Here is a 22,863-nt window from a genome sequence, read left to right on the forward strand (position 1 = left end):
AAACTTTATTTGGATTATGTCACGGGTTTTGCGTTGGTGCACTTTATTCATTAACTCCTACATTTTCAATGAGACTGGTGTGATCGTGTTCTTCTTTTACTTGCGCTACATTACTGGTCACATCTGAGCTTAATTTCTACAATGGTTTTAATATTCAAAGGCTCTACAGCAGGGGTCGGCAACCTATGGCACGCGGGCCACCGTTGGCACGCCGAGGCATAATCAGTGGCACGCGACACGCTGGACCAGCATCAGTTAAAAATTAATAATAAAAAATAGAGCACGATCCTCCAGTTGAAATCGCTCCTCAACACTCTGCTCGGCGGAGGCGTTTATACTTTGCGATCGATCGCGATATAATACTTAATTTGTGTCCATTTACACCTCCCCTCCGCTAACAATTTACACTCGCCACATATATGTATGATGTAAATGATGCAATACGTGCAATAAAGGGAAAAAAACATTAAAGTGCCGTTCCAGAAAAATAAGTGAGAAGCATTTTAAACTTTTATTTAAAAATGTCTAAAGTCATGGCTCTTCTAATGTTTTTATTCAGCTACTTTTGTGTAAGAGCGGCATATACTTCTGTTTAAAGAGCTTCTCCGTGCAGTTTCCGCCTTCTTTTGGCAGATCTGTTAAGATGATTGGCTGCATTAAAAAATGATTGACAGCTAACTCTGGCTGATAATTGGCTTAATAAAAATTGATTGACAACGAAAGTCTAGTATCTGATTGGCTGCATTCGAAAATGATTGACACATGCTCCGCCCTTTACCCACGCCCACCGGGGCTCCGGGCTGCAGCATTACATATATGGAATCAACAGCGCGTGAGGCCCGCGCGCACGGGCGGTGCGACTGCGATTACGTCATTTTCGCGCGAACCCTCGCACCGCTCGCGATGCATCAAGTATAAACCAGTCAGCTGTCAGAAACAGCTTTGATGAGTGGCTATATTATATACTATATGACCTAAATCAAGGATTGTCTTCTACAGAGGAAATTCAAATGACGTGCGCGGGGGGGGGCACGTGAAACTTTCTTGTCCCGGGCCCCAGCAAGACTGTCAACGGGCCTGCATTTCTCACATCATGCTTTATATTGGCTTCACAAGTGCTTTTTACAAAACAGTGCAAACAGCAAACCTCAATGAAATACCTGTAAAAGCACAAACTTCACTCAGAATTCTTTGTTTTTGCCTCAAAAGCAAATATTTAGGTCACTCAACTTGTCAGTGCCATTAGAATGACTAGTGTGTGTCATTGCCTATGAACAAGGCAGTCAAAATACTGGAAACCAGCGCTTTTGATTTCAAGAACACTGCACATTCTGTGGTATATCAAATGAAATGATACACGTGTTACACACAAAATGCAAACTTACCCAGAACACAACGTTACACATGACAGTATGTGAGAGGCTGACAGTAAGTAATTGTGTGTGTGTATATTTTAACCTAAGGTATTAGGTCACTTCACAGTCTATGAAATGAGACTGGTATAGCCTAATTAACAGTGAGTAACTCATAAATGATTCATTTTAATTTGTTTAGGGTGCTGCCCAACTGTTAATACTTGATATGGTTTACACATATCAAGAATAGGTCGCTTTGATTGATTTCCTCCTCCAGTACTGTAGTTGGCGCCTGACGTTGTTTACAGTAAAGTAAGCGCACGTGAAGAAGAGGGCAACTCCTAAGAGGAAGTACTTGTATTTTGGTTAATTTGGAGTTATTTTTCCATAATACTCATGTCATCTTTTTAGGATTAGAAGCAACTAAGATATGTTGGCTGCTGCTGACGTATATCCCGCTGACGTGTATCCCGTAATTCTTCAACCCCGGTAAATAAAAAGATGGATCAGTCAACAAACACGGAAGATGTGAGTTGACCACATGCTTGCTCAAATACTAGACTGATTTGACTGAATATGGCGCAGTTCTGTGTAGATTAAAGTGTCTCTTTATCTCAGTCCCCAGGTCTTCCTCTTCTTCCTGTTGCGGTTATGGAGGAAATTCTTCTAAACGTTCCTGCACAGCAGGTTATATGTGTCTGCCGCTTGGTGTGTCGTGAATGGATGTTGATTGTGGATAGTGCTTCATTTTGGAGAGAGCGATGTCGTAGAGAAGGATTCAAGCCTCGTCGTCATCCCGATAAAACAAGAGACTGGCAGGCTTTCTACTTTATGTGCAAGAACCCCCCTTATGACCATTTAGATAATAACTTGATAGATGGTGAGTAATACAGATCACTCACGAGCAGTGTTGGGAACGTTACTTTAAAAAAGTAATTAGTTATAGTTACTCACTACTTTTTTTTAAAAGTAACTGAGTTAGTAACTGAATTACTCTATAATAAAAGTAACTCGTTACCAGGGAAAGTAACTATTTGCATTACAGTAAAAAAAAGTTATATGCCAATGAATAAGGATTTTTTGAAAAAGCAGTTTTCACAGTCAGTTGAAATGAGTAGATCAGAAAGTTGTTTAACTTTTTATATGTAGCCTATTGCACATCAACAGACCAGTGCAGGATGAAATCCTTTAAAATTCCAAATCTTCGTTAAAAAAGCAAAAGTAAACAGTTACACTATATAAAGTGTATTTACATCTATCAAATTAAATTCTCTCAACCTGAGACAAATGTTTATATCGCCACCTTGAAAATGCAAATTTTTCTTCGGCTTGCTCCTGACTCGCCATTTCTGCCTCTTCTCCGTCGGTGCGCTCGGATTACTATTAGTATATTAATATATAGTAACGCCAACGGCGTTGTAACGACTATATTATATAACGACTGTAACGATTATATTATCCCGTTACTGACAAAATGACGCCGTTGTTGAAATCGATTTTTTCAACACAGGCCTAATATATATATATATATATATATATATATATATACTGAAGCCACCTTTAATGTGCTTTTCTGTTTCCCCATCACTTGCATTTGCTGTGGAGCTGTTTTATCTAACAGTAGCTAAGATATGATTTTAAAACAAAGATAGTACACAAAGACATAACATTTTATCAGGTACATCTAACATATAACTGTCACGGTGAAGGCTCCGGACCCTTCCCTGTGGGCGTGTCATGACGTCGTCTGCGTGCTGTTATGTCCATGTTTGTACTTCCGTGGGTGTGGGTTGTTTGTGAGCGTGTTCGTTTGTTACACCTGTGCCTTGTCTCGAGGTCACGTGGGTCTGTGTAACTCACCTATTTAATGTGCGTTCGCGCAGTGTCGTGTGCTCGTCTTTGTCTAAAGTTCATGCCTGTGCAAACATCGCGTCAGCGTGCTTGCTCCGCTAGTGCTGGACTTTACGTGTTGTTATTCATTAAATGTTAAGTGTGCATCGCAAAGACGCTAGTTGTGTCTCATTCTTCCTCTCACACACCAGCGTCACAGAAAGACGAGCCGTTACAGATGCCCGGATACGCCAAGCGTGCAAAGGGGAAGAAAAACCGACATCACCACGGTACTTCCCCAGTGCGGCGGCGCGAAGTCCCCATCGCCGTGCAGACGATGGAGCAGGACCCGTTCTGCGCGTACATGCTCCGCGCTGCGCAGGACGCAGAGGACGCAGAGACGGCAGAACACTTCCGCCAGACCGCGGTCCGCGTGTGGAGGGAGAGAAAGAACCCCGCGTCCGTGGACCTGCCACCCCGTGCAACGGGCACCTGCGAAAGCGAGGAAGACAGCGCACTTCTCCCGGTCTTCCCCGAGGAGGAGGAGACCGGTGAGCCAATTCTGGTGGGTACGGGCGCCTTGTCCCTCACCCCTCCCGAGGATGAGTTCGGGGAAACGGACTCTCCAGGCGAGGAGGAGGACGAGACCTACCCCCCGTCGGAGTGTTCAGAAGCCACCCTGGACTACGACAAGGCGGAGGGAGACGACGAGGCATACCCCCCATCGGTGTGTTCCGAGTCTACTCTAGACTACGGGGAGGGTGATGAGGACACCAGCTCTCTTCCCTCCAGCCACACGTTCTCCGCAGAGCGACACGAAGTGGAGGTCGACGTCAGTCCTCCCCCTTCCGTATTCTCGGCTCCTACCGTATACTACGGAGAGGGGGAGGACGCCAGCCGCTCTCCGTCTGTATGTTCATCACCCTTCGGGAGTGAGGACGAGAGCGAGGGGGTGGAGAGCGTCTCGGGACGTTCGGGGAGTACGGTGCACCTCAAGAAGGAGGTACCCCGGTCCTCCTCAGCGGCAAGCAGCATGGCCTGGTCCCGCTGCCCGACCCCGGAGGAATCCATGTCGCTGGGTCGGAGCGTCTCCGAGAGCGAGGAGGAGATGGAGACGTCAGGGGGCGAGGCGAAGGCATCTCCAAGAGAGCAGGGGGGTCCTGGTGTAGCCAGCGCTCCAAGGTGGGTGCGTCACGTGCCCTTGGAGCCGCCGTGGACACCAGCCGGCGGGCGGCGTAAAGCCAGGACTCCAGCTGCGCCCAGAGGGAGGACTAAAGCTCCCCGAGGGAAGCCCCCTGCAGCAAGGCCAGCGGGAGCCCCGAGCGGCACAACGCGCGCGCGGAGTCGGAACCCTAGGACCGGAGAGGCTCCGCAGCCTGTACCGCCTGCGGCGTCTAAGCCTCCAGGAGGGACTCCGCTGCCTGTTCCGCCTGCCTCGCCCGCCCAGCCTGCTTTCCCTGGAGGGATAGCGCCACCGTGTGCGCTTTGGCAGGCAGCCGGAGCGATGCCATGGCTGCCTGTCCCTATATGTTTGTCTATTCCCCTGTGTCTCCCTAATTTCCTTTTCCCGTTCGTTCCTCTTGTGTTTCATGTGCCTGTGTGTGTGTTTGTCAGCGTGCCATTGTTTAATGTTTTCTCCCCTGTCTTCCCAGGGAGGGTGTGCTAGAGCTGTTCGCGGCGGTTCCCGCCGTCGGGGGTGACGGCTCTCGGAGGCTCGTGATCCCGGCGGCTCCGGACCTGCACCGTCGGTGTTGGTTCGGGGCTTCCCAGCTGCGCGGGACGCTCCGGGAGTAGCGAGCCCCTGGCGGAGGGTTCTGTCACGGTGAAGGCTCCGGACCCTTCCCTGTGGGCGTGTCATGACGTCGTCTGCGTGCTGTTATGTCCATGTTTGTACTTCCGTGGGTGTGGGTTGTTTGTGAGCGTGTTCGTTTGTTACACCTGTGCCTTGTCTCGAGGTCACGTGGGTCTGTGTAACTCACCTATTTAATGTGCGTTCGCGCAGTGTCGTGTGCTCGTCTTTGTCTAAAGTTCATGCCTGTGCAAACATCGCGTCAGCGTGCTTGCTCCGCTAGTGCTGGACTTTACGTGTTGTTATTCATTAAATGTTAAGTGTGCATCGCAAAGACGCTAGTTGTGTCTCATTCTTCCTCTCACACACCAGCGTCACAATAACTGCAGTTTGTAAATTAACAGTTATTGGCTGTAGCTCATCTGTTGCTTCACAATTTATGACCCCCTCACATTCAAAAATGGAAAAAGATTCTCAGGACCACCACTCTAGCTCTAGTTGCAAAAGTTAGAGTAAGCTGGACCCAGGAATACACACACTCTTAACCCGAATTAGTTGACTATACTAGAAAATTGCACAAAGAGAAACTAAAGAGGTTAAGTTGTATTAGCAGACTCTTAAGTGGATGCAATGGACAAGTTCTCATTAGTGGTCTTTACTCTAGTTCACATACAATTATAACGATATAAAAAACATATAACATTAATAATTGCTAAATAATTTTGAAAAACTGTTTACAATTTCATTGAAAAAATATACAAGCTAAATTACGAAGGAATTAAACAATAATTTTCAATGCCCCAATGTTTTATTGTAAAACTATTGCAAGATAACTTGTGTTGTTGCACCAATGACATTTGTCATGCAAGTAACAAGTTAAACATGCACTAAAACTTGCTTGTTATCTATTCAAATATGTTTTGTTTCAGAACCCAGATGCACAGCATACTGCTTACGTCATTCAATACTAAACATTTAAGACCAAATTGACCAACTGTGCACCTCGTCACCAGCATTAATATGCAGGAAATACTTCTACATCTTGAACTGTTGAACAAATATTGTACATTTCTATCCCACATTGAAATGAAATCATAAATAAATTGTATAATTGGTTGTATTCTTACATAATACAAAATAAAACATCTGTTTAATATAAATTTCCTGTTTATCAATTGGGTTGTATTTTCAAGGTTTGAAGGTGCTAGATGGGTCAAAGAACAGAAAAAAATACAATGAACAGAGATACAATGTTGATGTGACAAACAAAGCAATGGCAAAACTTGCCATAGCAATTCTTCACAGTGAAAGCTGGTTATTCAGAGTCTGTAATCTGGGTTTTAGTTCACTATGGCCCAGTGAGACAAGTACCTGTTGTATGAACTGGAATGTGTTCCTCATTGATCTGGGATAGTTAAGATACAGTGCATATGTAAGTCCAAACAAAATGCACATTGCTTTTGGCAGGTCTTGAATGTTGTCCATCACAACTTCTCCCTCAGTGGTGATCGTTAGTGAGGATGGACTGAGATGGGGGATGGGATCAGCAAAACAACATCAAGGTGGTGAAATGAGTCATCAGAGTCCTAACAACATAAAAGCACAATTATTACATTTTTCATTAGTTTACCATCCATAATGTAAAACAATATAGTCGACACACGAGAGTCATGAGAGGGAAGGTGTGAAATAGGCATCACTGCTGAATTAGATTAAAGAAACAGATAAACCAAAACAATTTTTTCAAGAGATTGGAAAAAGACGATAAGTTTTCCTTGAGCTTACAAGGTTAATGAGCTGGGAGACATGGATGATGTTTAATCATAGTTTGTCAAAGATAGGAACATTGATTTGACTGTGATAGAAAGATCAAGATTACATTGTTATTTGATACTCTCTGAGAAGGTAAGAGGTTATTTACAGGGCACTCTTTGTAGAAATCTGCAGGACTGTCCCCAAGGATAATAGGAAGCCCTCTGAGCACCAGTGTTCGAATGTCAGTTGGCTCTTTGGTCTATTGGTGAGTAAAATTACAACACAATTAGACAGGTAGAATGAAAAAAATGGCTAGACATACATTCTGTTTTGAACATACCTGATCTTCCATGAAAAGAGCAGACCAGCATTCCACCATCTTGCTTATTCCACCTCTTTTCATCTGAATGCAAATGTCACATCCGTCTTCTGTATTATAAATTGTTTATCTGGTGTCCTCTTCTGCATTTCCTCAATCAAGTCCTTGCGGGCATCCTCAAGGCTTGACTGCACAAATCCCTCAGGATAATTGGGTAAGTAGTTAAGCTCCCCTTTCTTGGCCTTCTTGATATTCTTGTTAGCTGCTTCTCCTTCTGATGAATGCATTCCCCGTTTACCTGCATTTATCAAAACATCTAGGCAGCCTGATCTTCTACACTTTGTTCCGTAATTAGCCATTTTATATTTTAGACTGTTTTTCCAACCACTATAGTGATTGGTGGAGCCTTGTTCCTGGAGACAAGGGTGCTTGATTATTAATGCGGCTGCAACACCTTCAAACTGAGCATTATTTGGGTATGCTGTGTAGCTATACATGCTCTCTGCCAATTTCTTGAGGATCTCATGTTTTAGCTCTTTTGTCACTTTTAAGTGTGTTCCGTCTCTAAGATACAGAAGATCTGCCTGTCTAAGTGTATACTCTACAGAAAAGGCCGGGATATCAAAGATTTCTGGCCATGCCGTCTGTTGGTCCTGAGATGAGTGTGAGAGGATTTCTCTATCAGCTGTACTGTGTGTGTCACTCAAGGTTTCATCAGGTGTTGAGACAGGCACCAGCTCCAGTAAAGGGATGACTTTTACTGTTGGTTTATCTGGAAGATCTTCAATATTCGTGAGATTGCACAGCTCATAATTGAATTCAGGATCTTTGTATTGGAGGCTGAAGTAGAAATCAAGCCCCAGTGAATATTTAAGCTTGCATAGCAAATCCTCCACAGTTGCAGGCCTTGTGTTTAGGGTGACTTTTCATATACCTGCCTCTGTGAGAATAACCCTCAAGATGGTCTTATGTGGTGATGTCATCTTTGGAATAAAAATAATCATTAGCTTATTAAAAATACAAGAACATTTATTGGCTAAAACGGTTGCTAGAGCCAGTGGTGGAATAAGTAAAGGGTGCAGCAGTTATTAATACACGCATGAGGTTCCAAAATCTAACTGATGCACAATTTAAATGGATGCACTGTAGGCCAAAATTGTAACTTTAGATGTTATGAATAATATAGTATTATGTCCAATCTGCATGGTTAACAGATCTCTTAACAAATTTGTTTTTCCATTCTACCTAAATGGAAAAATGGTGCATCAGTTAGATCTGAACAGGGTGCCTCAAAAACAAATATTTAGGTCAATCAACTTGTCAGTGCCATTAGAATGACTAGTGTGTGTCATTGCCTATGAACAGAGTTGCCAACTCTCACGCAATGAGCGTGAGACACACGCATTTGACTGTCTTCACACGCTCTCACGCCACACTTATCTCACCCCGAAAAAATCTAGTTTATTTACCTCTGATCCATATCTATGATTCAATGAGTTACTAGTTCGCTCTGGCGCCAACCACTGGTGATTGATCGCTGTAGACTCTACAGTGTAGAGAGTCTGTTACAACACACAAAGCTGATAAAGAACATGGGGTGCAAATGGTGTGGTTTCTTATATGGTGTGTATGTTGACTTCAGATGACAAGGTATATATTTGTCAGGAGACAGAATAGGTCGCTTTGATTGATTTCCTTCTCCAGTACTGTAGTTGGCGCCTGACGTTGTTTACAGTAAAGTAAGCGCACGTGAAGAAGATGGCAACTCCTAAGAGGAAGTACTTGTATTTTGGTTAATTTGGGGTTATTTTTTCATAAAACTCATGCCATCTTTTTAGGATTAGAAGCAACTAAGATATGTTGGCTGCTGCTGACGTATCTCCCGCTGACGTGTATCCCGTAATTCTTCAACCCCGGTAAATAAAAAGATGGATCAGTCAACAAACACGGAAGATGTGAGTTGACCACATACTTGCTCAAATACTAGACTGATTTGACTGAATATGGCGCAGTTCTGTGTAGATGAAATTAAAGTGTCTCTTTATCTCAGTCCCCAGGTCTTCCTCTTCTCCCTGTTGCGGTTATGGAGGAAATTCTTCTAAACGTTCCTGCACAGCAGGTTATATGTGTCTGTCGCTTGGTGTGTCGTGAATGGATGTCGATTGTGGATAGTGCTTCATTTTGGAGAGAGCGATGTCGTAGAGAAGGATTCGAGAAAAAGATGCTCAGGACCACCACTGTAGCTGTAGTTGGAAAAGGTGGCTGAGTAAGCTGGACACAGGAATACACACACTCTTAACACGAATTAGTTGACTATACTAGAAAATTGCGCAAAGAGAAACTAAAGAAGTTAAGTTGTATTAGCATAGACTCTTAAGTGGATGCAGTGGACTCATTAGTGGTCTTTAGTTCACATACAATTATAACAATAGAAAAAAATATATAACATTAATAATTGCTAAATTTGGATGACCATAATGTTTGTAATTTAGCTTTTATATTGTTTCAATTAAATTGTAAAGAAATTAAACAATACTTTTCAATGTCCCAATGTTTTATTGTAAAACTATTGCAAGATAACTTGTGTTGTTGCAAGTTAAGTAACAAGTTAAACATGCACTAAAACTTGCTTGTTATCTATTCCAATATGTTTTGTTTCAGAATTCCAATGCACAGCATTCTACATCCCTCGTGAACACATGAAGAAACCATTTGATACACACTTTTAAGACCAACCTGACCAACTGTGCACCTCGTCACCAGCATTAATATGCAGGAAGTACTTCTACATCTTGAACTGTTGAACAAATATTGGACATTGCCATCCCACACTGAAATTAAATCATAAATAAATTGTATAATCAGTTGTTTTCTTACATAATACAAAATAAAAAAAATCTGTTTAACATAAATTTTCCTGCTTATGAATTGGGTTGTATTTTCAACGTTTGAAGGTGCTAGATGGGTCAAAGAACAGACAAAAATACAATGAACAGAGATACAATGTTGATGATGATAATACTTTATTATCAGATCAGATCTGAAATTTGTCTTGCATACAAACAAAGCAATGATGTGGAAAACAAAGCAATAACCGGTTCAAAGAGCCGCCCCCCCTTCCCCCCCGTCAACAAATTACGTTCGCCACCCCCTCAAATAAGGAGCCATTTGGGAGCCGAAAGAGCCGACTCTTTATGAGGAGCTGAGCCAAAAGATCCGGCTCCCTAAAAAGAGCCGAAATTCCCATCACTAGTAACCACAGAGTCTAGCTCCACACCAACTACAGACCCTGCACGCCTGACCAGCTTATCCAGTCGCATCTCGTCCCTCTTTTTGATACTCCCTCCCCATCACACCACAGCGTAGAAGAGACAGCTCGTCACTACAGTCTGATAGAACATCTGCAGGAGCTTCCTACAGATGTTGAAGGACCCCAGCCTCCTCAGAAAGTAGAGCCGGCTTTGCCACTTTCTGTACTGGAAGTCCGTGTTGGTTGACCAGTCCAGCCTATCATCCAGGTGTAGTCCGAGATACCTGTAGGTCTTAACCTTCTCCACATCAACCCCCTCAATAGAGACAGGCCGTGTGGGTGGTCTGGTCCTGCGGAAGCCCACCACCATCTCCTTGGTCTTGGAGGTGTTTAGCAGCAGGTTATTCCTGTTGCACTATGCCGCAAAGTCACCCACAAGATGTCTGTACTCCTCCACCCGCCCTCCTCGTACACAGGCCACAATGGCAGTATAGTCCGAAAACTTCTGCATGTGGCACGTCTCAGAGTTGTACTGGAAGTCTGAGGTGTAGATTGTGAAGAGGAATGGAGAGAGTACAGTCCCCTGTAGAGCTCCTGTGCTGCTGACCACAGTCTCTGATGTACCGTCCTTCAGTCTGACGTACTGAGGTCTACCAGTGAGGTAGTCAGTGATCCAGGAGACTAGGTGTAGAACCACCTTCATCCTCACCAGCTTGTTTCTTAGTTGGTGTTGAAGGCACTGGAAAAATAGTGCCTCTCGTGAGCAAGACCATCAAATTAAATCACTTGAATAGGCTGTTATTAATATAATAATTAATGTGTCCATTTGACCCCCCCCCCTAAATAAATAAAAAAATAAAATCAAATCTCACTCCAAGTGATTTTGAAAAGTTGGCAACCCTGCCTATGAACAAGGCAGTCAAAATACTGGAAACTAGCTAAGCTTTTGATTTCAAGTGGTATGTCAAATGAAATGATACATGTGTTACACACAAAATGCAAACTTACACAACACAACGTTACACATGACAGTATGTGAGAGGCTGACAGTAAGTAATTGTGTGCAGGTGAGCAAATACTTTTGGCAATATAGTGTATATTTTAACTTAAGGTATTAGGTCACTTCACAGACTATGAATTCTACTTACAGCGTGAGACTGGTATAGCCTCATTACTAATTAACAGTGAGTAATAACTCAGAAAAGATTAATTTGAATTTGTTTAAGGTGCTGCCCAACTGTTAATACTTGATATGGTTTACACATTTTGTTACATCTTCAAAACGTGGTAACTTGATCATTTTTAAATGATAACATTTAAAACTTGATTGCGTTTTAAACAGTGATGTGGCAAGAACAATGTGTCGATGGATAGACCAGAATCTGTCTAGACTGATACACAATCAGTGTAGAGAGTCTGTTACAACACACGAAGCTGATAAAGAACATGGGGTGCAAATGGTGTGGTTTCCTATATGGCGTGTATGTTGACTTCAGATGACAAGGTATATTGTTGTCAGGAGACAGAATAGGTCGCTTTGATTGATTTCCTCCTCCAGTACTGTAGTTGGCGCCTGACTTTGTTTACAGTAAAGAGGGCAACTCCTAAGAGGAAGTACTTGTATTTTGGTTAATTTGGGGTTATTTTTCCATAATACTCATGCCATCTTTTTAGGATTAGAAGCAACTAAGATACGTTGGCTGCTGCTGACGTATCTCCCGCTGACGTGTATCCCGTAATTCTTCAACCCCGGTAAATAAAAAGATGGATCAGTCAACAAACACGGAACATGTGAGTTGACCACATGCTTGCTCAAATACTAGACTGATTTGACTGAATATGGCGCAGTTCTGTGTAGATGAAATTAAAGTGTCTCTTTATCTCAGTCCCCAGGTCTTCCTCTTCTCCCTGTTGCGGTTATGGAGGAAATTCTTCTAAACGTTCCTGCACAGCAGGTTATATGTGTCTGTCGCTTGGTGTGTCGTGAATGGATGTCTATTGTGGATAGTGCTTCATTTTGGAGAGAGCGATGTCGTAGAGAAGGATTCAAGCCTCGTGTTGCCGATAAAAAACCAAAGGACTGGCAGGCTTTCTACTTTCTGTGTAAGAAACGTCACAACCTTTTAAAGAATCCCTGCGCGAAAGGTGAGTAATACAGATCACTCACTAGACTAGTTTGAGACCTGTAAGTACAGATGGAAATATGGTCCACATTTGGTTCACATCCTTATAGTGTGTCTGAATCAGTTCAGAGAGTTTCTTAAAATCGTGTTGGTTAATGATTTCCACTCTGTAAATGAAAAGGGTCCGTGATTTGAAATAGGCAAAAATAGGCATCAGACTACTCAACAGCCAGTAGAACTACAACATAGCCTGCACGCTCACCTACTCAGTCTCTCCACCTCACAACCCCCAGATACTCTGCACTTTATAGGCAACATCACGTATAACATGAACTACAATATGTATCTTATTGTACACTACTACTACTACTACTGCCTTCATACTCATTCTGTACAGATATATTCAGTATTTACTCAAGGTTTGTATTGCAGTAGTGCTTAGTAAGCATGACTGTGATTGTGTAAGGTCTTTGTACCTTTTGTATTTTGTGCTCATCTGTATATATTTTTCTTTTAGGACATGTGCTTTATATGTTAACATTACTCTGTGTAAAAATATGTAAAGAATAAGCATTTTTCACTCACTCCTGTGTATGTGTGACTTGAAAATAAAAGTTATTTGGTTTGGATGAAATAAGAGTAAAACATGAAGGAAGTGGTAATTATATTCGTGGAGGTTTTGACCATCCTGTCCATGTACAGATAAATACACTGATAGCCTGCAGCATCCCAACAACAGTTGGCCTATAGTATATATGAGTACTAATGTCTTCAAAATTCTCCTATCTAGAGAACCTCAAAGGCTGGTTAATCTTGAAAAATGGAGGTGATCTGTGGACTGTAGAAAACATGTTTGCACCTCATCCAGATGACACAGTAACAAAATGCTTTGTTACCTCTTATGAGTAAGTAAGTTTACATAATTCTTGACAATATTGGACAATTATATGAAATATTTACTTTTAAATATATTTAAATATTTACAGTGCTGTACATTGTGTAAATCCAGCGAGCTCAAAACCTTTAGTACTCCAAGCTGACAGTGATGTATTTACAAAACTTTATATAGGATGTTTATACTACTGCTTATGTGTTCTTCCCTGGGTTCACATTATGTACCAGAAGTGCTAGATTTACAGAGACTGAACTGAAGTGCTGTAGCATTTGTGCTAATGTTTAATGAGTCAAAGCAGTTTAATTACATTTAGACTCTTTTATAAAGAGCAATTTTTTTCCAGCTTGTGTCTGAAAAGCCAGCTGATTGACTTGGAGAAAGAAGGTTATAATCCTGCATTTCTTGATGATATACAGCCTGACATAATCATATCAGACTGGTGAGCATTTGTTGAGCGTTCTCATTTAATTTGTCCGGTCACAAATTGTGTGTAAAACACACTTCATATGTTGTGAAAAGCGCTATACAAATATATTTGATTTGATTTTTGATTTGACTTCAGTAAATCCTTCTTGTACAGGTATGCCCCACGGTGGGACTGTGGTAGTCAGTATGAGATCTGTGTAGATTTACTCAATCAAAAGAAGGTGATAGTTAAAACATTCAAGCCTGAGATCGTCACCTTTCCACAGTGGAATGATCAACAATGGAAGCAGGTAGGTGTTTTATGGCTTGTTGTAGTCAAATGTCAGCAGGAGAAATTAGTTTCTGTTGATATATTTAACACCAGAGTTAAACCTTTCTGTGTTTTCTGATATTAGTCCTATTTGATATCATCCTCTTCATCTTTCATGTTTTTATTTTAGATGACTCATGTCTTTAAGGACTATGGACGTGGTGTTCGTTTTATCCGTTTCACCCACGGCGGGCAAGACACGCAGTTTTGGGCAGGCTGGTATGGCATACGAGTGACTAACAGCAGTGTGGAAATCTATCCAGCAACAGAAGCATAATGTCTGCATGTCTTGCCTTTGTATGCTGGGATATGCTGACCAGCACTGTTATTTAATGCTTATGCCACCATGACATAGCCACTTCAGCTACTGCTTGGAGAGGAAACAGAAATATTTAACTGTAAAAGATATATATATATATAAAATATACAATACATTTTTTAATTAGGATGTGTCTATGTAAAATATGTAAAATTATGCTGAAAAGCCTGAAGGTAATACCCATACTAAATGCACCTTTCTTATGTATGTGCAGCATAAATGAACATATACTGCATATTAATGAATGTGTAAGTTATTTTTCCTCTTTAAAAAGTAATGTAAGTACACTGTATTTTTCATGGGGGTATATGGTGCATTTAATATTGCACCATTTTTTATCTTTGTTTTTGAGATTTGATTAGTGAGATGTCACTGCCTTTCTCTTAGGCTGGTGTTTCAATGTGATTCAGCAAACTTTTGCACATTCATATTTACAATTATTGTGGGGATGTAAAATTAGGGGATATGTGATCCCAATTTGTTCCGCAATGATCATTGTTGGTGGGGTTTGGAAAACAATGTATTGCTCTTCATAGTCATAATATATAATAATATAGTAATTGTTTAAATAAACAGGGCATTGCAAACTATGAATGAATCATTAATTTCTATTTGCTTTGAATCATGAAAAAGTGCCGTTTATTATTTAGGATGGGATGGATACCAAAGGAAAATGAAACATTTTGTTCACATGTGTTCCAAATGATGGATGATTAATTTGTGCATACACCAAATATACATATTTTTCAACCAGTCTGTGTCCATATGTAATGTTTGGGGGAAAATGTTGCACAGAGCAGGTTTTGTGGTGATGTGGAAAAGTGGCACAATCTACCAACCATCAAAATCCTCTGATAGTACAAGTTAGTTGGCAACAACTATCAGGCATTCTTTCCTCATATTAGCTGTAGCTGCCTTACAGATTTTCTCTGTTGATTTGGTACATTTCTCACATCATGTTTTACATTGGCTTCACAAGTGCTTTTTACAAAACCGTGCAAAAAGCAAACCTCAATGAAATACCTGTAAAAGCACAAACTTCACTCAGAATTCTTTGTTTTTGCCTCAAAAACAATTATTTAGGTCAATCAACTTGTCAGTGCCATTAGAATGACTACTGTGTGTCATTGCCTATGAACAAGGCAGTCAAAATACTGGAAATTAGCTAAGCTTTTGATTTCAAGAACACTGCACATTCTGTGGTATATCAAATGAAACGATACGTATTACACACAAAATGCAGTTACCCACAACACAACGTTACACATGACAGTATGTGAGAGGCTGACAGCGAGAAATTGTGTGCAGGTGAGTGAATACTTTTGGCAATATAGTGTATATTTTAACTTAAGGTATTAGGTCACTTCACAGACTATAAATTCTACTTACAGCGTGAGACTGGTATAGCCTAATTACTAATTAACTGTAATTAGCAGTAACTAATTAGTCTGCAAACTGCGAAAATGGTAGAGTCTGGGGGAGGAGCAGAAAAGAGTATGGCCCGATGACAGGAGTCTGACGCTGTGTTTGAAATAGCCTACTACATACTACTGGCGTACTGATTGGGCCCCAAATCAGTATGCGAATAAAAATAATTTTCCAGTACATGAAACATCCCCGGTCGACATACTACTTCCGCAAAATTGTCCAGTATGTGAACAGAGCTATCTTTGTGGTGTACTGCATCCCGTCATGCAATGCTACATTCACGTGACCCCGTAGTATGCCTTGCTTTTGTCGCATACTGGAAACTGTACTGCATACTACTACGAGGTCCAGTATATACCGAGTGCAGTATGCAGTATCCAGTATGTAGTAGGCTATTTCGAACACAGCCTGAGAATCTTACATGCCTGGTGCAGGCATCTCTTCTTGTGGACATCCTGTGATTTCCTGTCAGCAATTCCCTCTCAGCTTAGTACTCTTTTAAGGTTCACACTGTCAGTTCTCAAAAATTAAATGTTGATCATGGGTTAATACTCATTTAAACCTTAAAGTAATCCAAAAGTAATTAGTTACATTACTTTTAAAAAGTAATCGGAAAAGTTACACTACAATTACTTTATAAACAAGGTAACTTGTAACTGTAACGAATTACATTTTTAAAGTAACTTACCCAACACTGCTGATAAAGAACATGGGGTGCAAATGGTGTGGTTTCTTATATGGCGTGTATGTTGTCTTCAGATGACAAGGTATATATTTGTCAGGAGACAGAATAGGTCGCTTTGATTGATTTCCTCCTCCAGTACTGTAGTTGGCGCCTGACGTTGTTTACAGTAAAGTTAGCGCACGTGAAGAAGAGGGCAACTCCTAAGAGGAAGCACTTGTATTTTGGTTAATTTGGAGTTATTTTTCCATAATACTCATGCCATTTTTTAGGGTTAGAAACAACTAAGATATGTTGGCTGCTGCTGACGTATATCCCGCTGACGTGTATCCCGTAATTCTTCAACCCCGGTAAATAAAAAGATGGATCAGTCAACAAACACGGAAGATGTGAGTTGACCACATGCAGTAAAATACTAGACTGATTTCACTGAATATGGCGCAGTTCTGTATAGATGAAATTAAAGTGTCTCTTTATCTCAGTCCCCAGATATTTCTCATCTCCCTGTTGCGGTTATGGAGGAAATGTTTCTATATGTACCTGCACAGCAGGTTATATGTGTCTGTCGCTTGGTGTGTCGCGAATGGATGTCTATTGTGGATAGTGCTTCATTTTGGAGAGAGCGATGTCGTAGAGAAGGATTCAAGCCTCGTGTTGCCGATAAAAAACCAAAGGACTGGCAGGCTTTCTACTTTCTGTGTAAGAAACGTCACAACCTTTTAAAGAATCCCAGCGCGAAAGGTGAGTAATACAGATCACTCACTAGACTAGTTTGAGACCTGTAAGTACAGATGGAAATATGGTCCACATTTGGCATCACATCCTATAGAGATGTTTAGAGAACAGTTCAGGCCAAAAGTTTGGACACACCTTCTCATTCAATGTGTTTTCTTTATTTCCATGACTATTTACATTGTAGATTCTCACTGAATGCATCAAAACTATGAATGAACACATGTGGAGTTATGCACTTAACAAATAAAAGTGAAGTAACTGAAAACATGTTTTATATTCTAGTTTCTGCTACCCTTTGCATTCTCTCAATGAGCTTCCACTAATTAACCCCGATAAGGCAAACCTGAAAACCATTTCAGAGCAAAGGGTAGCTATTTTGAAGAAACTAGAATATAAACATTTTTTCAGTTATTTCACATTTTTTGTACATAAGTACATAACTCCACGTGTTCATTCATAGTTTTGATGCCTTCAGTGAATCTACAATGTAAATAAATATGAAATCATGAAAATAGAGTCATGAAAATAATTAAAACGCATTGAATGAGAAAGCATGTCCAAACTTTTGGCCTGTACTGTATAATGCATGTGTGTTAGTTACAACAATGGTGTGCATACCTACATGAAGCAATGTAGATGGAAGCAACTCTGATATACCTATATGTCCATGGGCTTCAGTAGTCTGTAAAACACATCTAGTTGAAGCTGTACTGCTTCAGATGGCCCTGTGGATTTGGGCCTGTAAATATAAAATTTATAAAATGTAGTATTTGATTATATAAAACTTAATAAGCATGAATGGAAAATGAAAAACCACATAAAGAATAATGAAAATTTATCTCAACAAAGTACTTGCAGTATCTACTGTTGTCCAGAGACTGGTTCAAACCAGTCAGTCTTTGAGGCTGCGTATTAATGCAGTAGTGCTTAGTATGCGTGACTGTATGATTTGTGTAAGGTTGTACTTTGTGATCATCTGTATATATTTTTCTTTTAGGACATGTGCTTTATATGTTAACATTACATTTTTCACTCACTCCTGTGTGTGTGTGACTTGAAAATAAAAGTTATTTGGTTCAGATGAAATAAGAGTAAAACATGAAGGAAGTGGTAATTATATTCGTGGAGGTTTTTACCATCCTGTCCATGTACAGATAAATACACTGATACAAATACAGATAAATACACAGTCTGCAGCATCCCAACAACAGTTGGCCTATAGTATATATGAGTACTAATGTCTGCAAAATTCTCCTATCTAGAGAACTTCAATGGCTGGGTAATCTTGAAAAATGGAGGTGATCTGTGGACTGTAGAAAACATGTTTGCAGCTCATCCAGATAAAACGGTAACAAAATGCTTTGTTACCTCTTATACGTAAGTTTACATACTACATAATGCATACATTTACATTGTCCAATATTGTCAAATTATATTAAATATTTTACTTCAGTGCTGTACATTGTGTAAATTCAGTGAGCTTTAAAAAACCTATAGTACTCCAAGCTGACTGTGATGTATTAACAAAACTCTATATAGGATGTTTATACTACTGCTTATGTGTTCTTCCCTGGGTTCACATTATGTACCAGAAGTGCTAGATTTACAGAGACTGAACTGAAATGCTGTAGCATTTGTGCTAATGTTTAATTAGACTCTTTTATAAAGAGCTATTTTTTCCAGCTTGTGTCTGAAAAGCCAGCTGATTGACTTGGAGAAAGAAGGTTATAATCCTGCATTTCTTGATGAAATACAGCCTGACATAATCATATCAGACTGGTGAGCATTTGTTGAGCATTCTCATTTACTTTCACAATTTCACAATTTGTCCAGTCACAAATTGTGTGTAAAACACACTTCAGTAAATCCTTCTTGTACAGGTATGCACCACGGCATGACTGTGGTAGTCAGTATGAGATCTGTGTAGATTTACTCAATCAAAAGAAGGAGATAGTAAAAACCTTCAAGCCTAAGATCGTCACCTTTCCACAGTGGCATGATCCACGGTGGAAGCAGGTAGGTGTTTTTTGCTTTGTAGTCAAATGTCAGCAGGAGAAATTAGTTTCTGTTGATGTATTTAACACCAGAGTTAAACCTTTCTGTGTTTTCTGATATTAGTCCTCTTTGATATCATCCTCTTCATCTTTCATGTTTTTATTTTAGATGACTCATGTCTTTAAGGACTATGGACGTGGTGTTCGTTTTATCCGTTTCACCCACGGCGGGAAAGACACAAAGTTTTGGGCAGGCTGGTATGGCATACGAGTGACTAACAGCAGTGTGGAAATCTATCCAGCAACAGAAGCATAATGTCTGATTGTGAGTACACTATCAAAGTCTGTTTTTTCATGGCTGTATATTCTCATTTAATGCTTAACAATTTTCTAGATCTTTTTAAAGACATTTTAAATGTCTAGTTTGGAATAAACATGATGCAGATGTTGAAATGTCCTACACACATACTTTTGTCTTGTCTTGTTAAACTAAATACTTACATTAATAAGCTGAATAATTTTAATAATTATTAGGGATGCACCGAAAATTCGGCCACCGAAAATTTTCGGCCGAAATGGCTTAACCCTCCTATTATGTGCATCCTTGCAAAACAACCGTGATGTTTAGGGTCACTTTAAATTTGCATTTTCGGTTTTCGGCCGAAATACTTTCATCACCGAAACAACACGGCCGAAACAATGTGCTGTGATGACGCAAGCAAAAATCGCCACCTGCACGCGCTTATTTGGATAAAGCTAGCAAAAAAGTTTTCCAGTGATGGCGCCAAGGCAAAGGACATTACACCAAAAATTATGGAACTCATTGCCTTAGACGATCAGCCGTTCTAATTATTTAATGTTGGACATTTGATTAGTTAGACGTCACAGACTGCCTTTCTCTAATGTCTAAAGAAAATATATTTAATATGGTCATTGTTTAAATATACAGGGCATTAGAAACTTTGAATGTATCCTTAATATCTGTATGTTTTAAAGCAAGAATAGCTAGCTCATTCAGGTTGGGATGGATACCAAAGGAGAACAAACCATTTTGATCACGTGTTCCAAATGATGGATGATTGATCTGTGCATACACCAAATATATCCATAGTCTTCTACCACTCTGTGTCCATATGCAATGTGTGCACAGAGCATGTTTTGTGGTGATGTGGAAACAATGGCTCACTTTGCCAACTATCAAAACTAAGCACTGAGTGTGCAGTTTTGCTGTAAGCTTCAGTTAACACTCCTCTCACTAGCTTTACACTTACTAGCTTTTGGACTTGTATGCTGTGTTTGTGCCAAATAAGGAGATCAATTTGTAAGAACACAAAAAGGCAGTCATATCAAAAGCATATACTCCCACACTGAAAGCATGACCCCAAAACCATGTTAACTAAACATTTCTAGTTTGTACTGTGCCCCTCTTAAGTTATAAGCAGAGTTTATTTTTGTTATTTGTTTATTGTCATTGTAATTTTGGAACCGTTCTGTGCATTTTGCTTCAGATCTGTTTTGTGGAGGATGGCGCTGAGACAAGAACAGGAACAATTGGCTGGTTCGTCACATGACATGACAATTAAGACTGAGAAATCATTGTTCGACAGTTTCATCAGCTACTGGTTAAAAACTCATGTTGAGAGTGTAACTGTGCCCCGTGGTGTCTTGAGCAGCAGATTCCATGCAGTCATGGTAGAGAAAGATTTTACAGGAAGATCTTTCAACAAGGCATTGAGTTATTCTTGAACTCTTTTGTAGTATGTTCTTAACAGGGACCTTATGAGATTTCCTTGATAATTGTTAGCTCTGTAAGAAGCTTTTGAGACATTACCCTCATAGGCTTTGTCTAAAGTGCTATGTGATTCAGTCTTATCTGAAATATTTGCAGTTATGTGTCAATGTATAATTATTTGTTGTTCGTGGTTTGTTTTCTTGGGAGGTGTAAGGGTGTGTGCCATTTTCTTATATCCTTTTCTCCTGTTTGATTGCCAGGGAGTTAGGGAGGTTATGTAGTATTTTTCTTTTCATTTTGTTTATGGAAGTGAGTCATGAAGGATGGATTAATGTTTTGTTGGTTTAAACCCACCCTGAGGTTATTGCTCCTGATTTTGTTCTTTTTGTGCAAAAAACTGTTGAAGATTTGTACAACAGAATGAAAATTGCATTCTCAAAATTACGGGTCTTTGAGAGTAAGCAAACCAAAGACATGATATGATATATGAATTTATTTTACATTAAAAAGAAATCCTAAGAAACTTTGTCTTTACTAAGATGTATGCACAAAGAATTAAATAGGCAATAATTGCATTAATTATGGTTTTCATTAATGAAAGGAATTCATGGTATAAAAAGTAATTTAAAAAATATTTTTTAATAATAAGGTTTCGTAATACTTTACATGCTTGCATATTTAGACTGAAATTAATGCTCTTCCTCACATTAATTCCTTTATCTCCATGATTTAAAAATTTTAATGTTCTGTATGACAAGCTATTTCAATTCAAAATCAGTTTATTTTAGATTTTTATTATCTTGAATCTTTCATTGTATTTAATAATTTCTGAAATTTCCCATGGGGAGTGGACTAGAAATTGTAAAATTGTGAGAGCTGAATATATCATTCTTTTACACCAAGCTTTCTAAAGTAATTGTGATTAATCTTTTAAAATTCCCTGTTATTGTTAGTCAAAATTATGTAATGAAATCATCCTGATCATGTAGTAGTAAGGTTTTTCAATCTAAGGTATGTTTTCTGCATAACAGGGGAAGACAAACACCAGAAGCTGCTTGTGCAAGTTGGACTTCCTGAATGTCCTTAGGAAATTAGCTGCTTCTCAGCCTTTTTTTTAACCTAGGAAGTGCTGTTGATAGTCCACATGAGGTCCTGGGAAACCCCTCTACTTTGTCTCCACTGATATAGATTGACATGGTCTTATCAACTTTGTTTTTGGAAGCTGATGTTTTTTTGGGGTTTGGGATGTGTTTAGTACCAGTTTGTTAACAGAGCACCATTCTGACAGCCTTAATATTTTTATTCGTATCAAGGAAATCCTACTACCTCTACTGCTATACCAAACTATGCGCTGATTGGCCCCAATTTATTAGAGACACAAGCTATTTCATGAATGGAACATTCCTGTATGGAAATTAAGATACAGGACCCCAGATTGCAGTATAAAATCAGGTAAGCACATGTTCTGTGCATTAGTTTCAGATAAGTTAAATGCATACATATTAGAAAAACACTTTACCAAAAGATATGTTACTAGAAGCAGGGGTTTTCAACCAGTGGTCAAGCAATGCTTGTGGTCCACGACATGCTACCTAGGTCACTGAAAATACTTTTTGAAAATGATTTCATTTTATTTAAAAATGTAAACATTTTCATTTAGGGATGTGAATGAATAATGCAAATATTAAAAACAATATATAAACACACAAGCATTAAATCAACACACCCCCCACATCTTGTTGATAAATCAATTTTGTGGTAATAACCAGCTGTCTTTAGTTATCCTGCTTATTGCTAGGCAACTCATCAAGGAAATCATAATAAATAATATATAATTATAAATAACAAACAATAATTAATTTAAATGTATTAGCCATTATTGGCTGACATTCACAGACTGTGGGTCAGTTTGACGTTGTTA

The 22,863-nt window shown here is 39.8% G+C and overlaps 2 protein-coding genes across 3 annotated transcripts; both read left to right on the forward strand.

The window, feature by feature from the left end:
• The first annotated feature begins 1,594 nt into the window (after positions 1-1,594).
• Positions 1,595-5,897, forward strand: LOC143485017 (uncharacterized). Of its 2 annotated transcripts, none has more exons than XM_076984137.1 (3): positions 1,595-1,883; positions 1,974-2,235; positions 3,398-5,897. In XM_076984137.1, exons 1-3 carry the CDS (start codon positions 1,857-1,859, stop codon positions 4,849-4,851), a joined length of 1,743 nt encoding a protein of 580 aa, XP_076840252.1. In that variant the 5' UTR covers positions 1,595-1,856; the 3' UTR covers positions 4,852-5,897. The 2 variants fall into 2 exon arrangements, with proteins under 2 accessions (XP_076840252.1, XP_076840253.1); XM_076984138.1 differs by having other exon boundaries at positions 1,802-1,883; positions 1,974-2,042.
• A 4,570-nt stretch (positions 5,898-10,467) lies between these two features.
• LOC143485281 (uncharacterized) lies at positions 10,468-21,521 on the forward strand. Its single transcript, XM_076984664.1, has 12 exons — positions 10,468-12,089; positions 12,185-12,443; positions 13,212-13,326; positions 13,660-13,755; positions 13,897-14,032; positions 14,183-14,323; positions 16,964-17,222; positions 18,479-18,593; positions 18,900-18,995; positions 19,097-19,232; positions 19,380-19,535; positions 20,719-21,521. The coding sequence occupies exons 1-11, from the start codon at positions 12,063-12,065 to the stop codon at positions 19,524-19,526; spliced, it is 1,527 nt and encodes a 508-aa protein (XP_076840779.1). The 5' UTR covers positions 10,468-12,062; the 3' UTR covers positions 19,527-19,535; positions 20,719-21,521.
• The last annotated feature ends 1,342 nt before the right edge of the window (positions 21,522-22,863 follow it).

The sequence above is a fragment of the Brachyhypopomus gauderio genome, chromosome 21, assembly GCF_052324685.1.
Source record: "Brachyhypopomus gauderio isolate BG-103 chromosome 21, BGAUD_0.2, whole genome shotgun sequence".
Classification (NCBI taxonomy): Eukaryota; Metazoa; Chordata; class Actinopteri; order Gymnotiformes; family Hypopomidae; genus Brachyhypopomus; species Brachyhypopomus gauderio.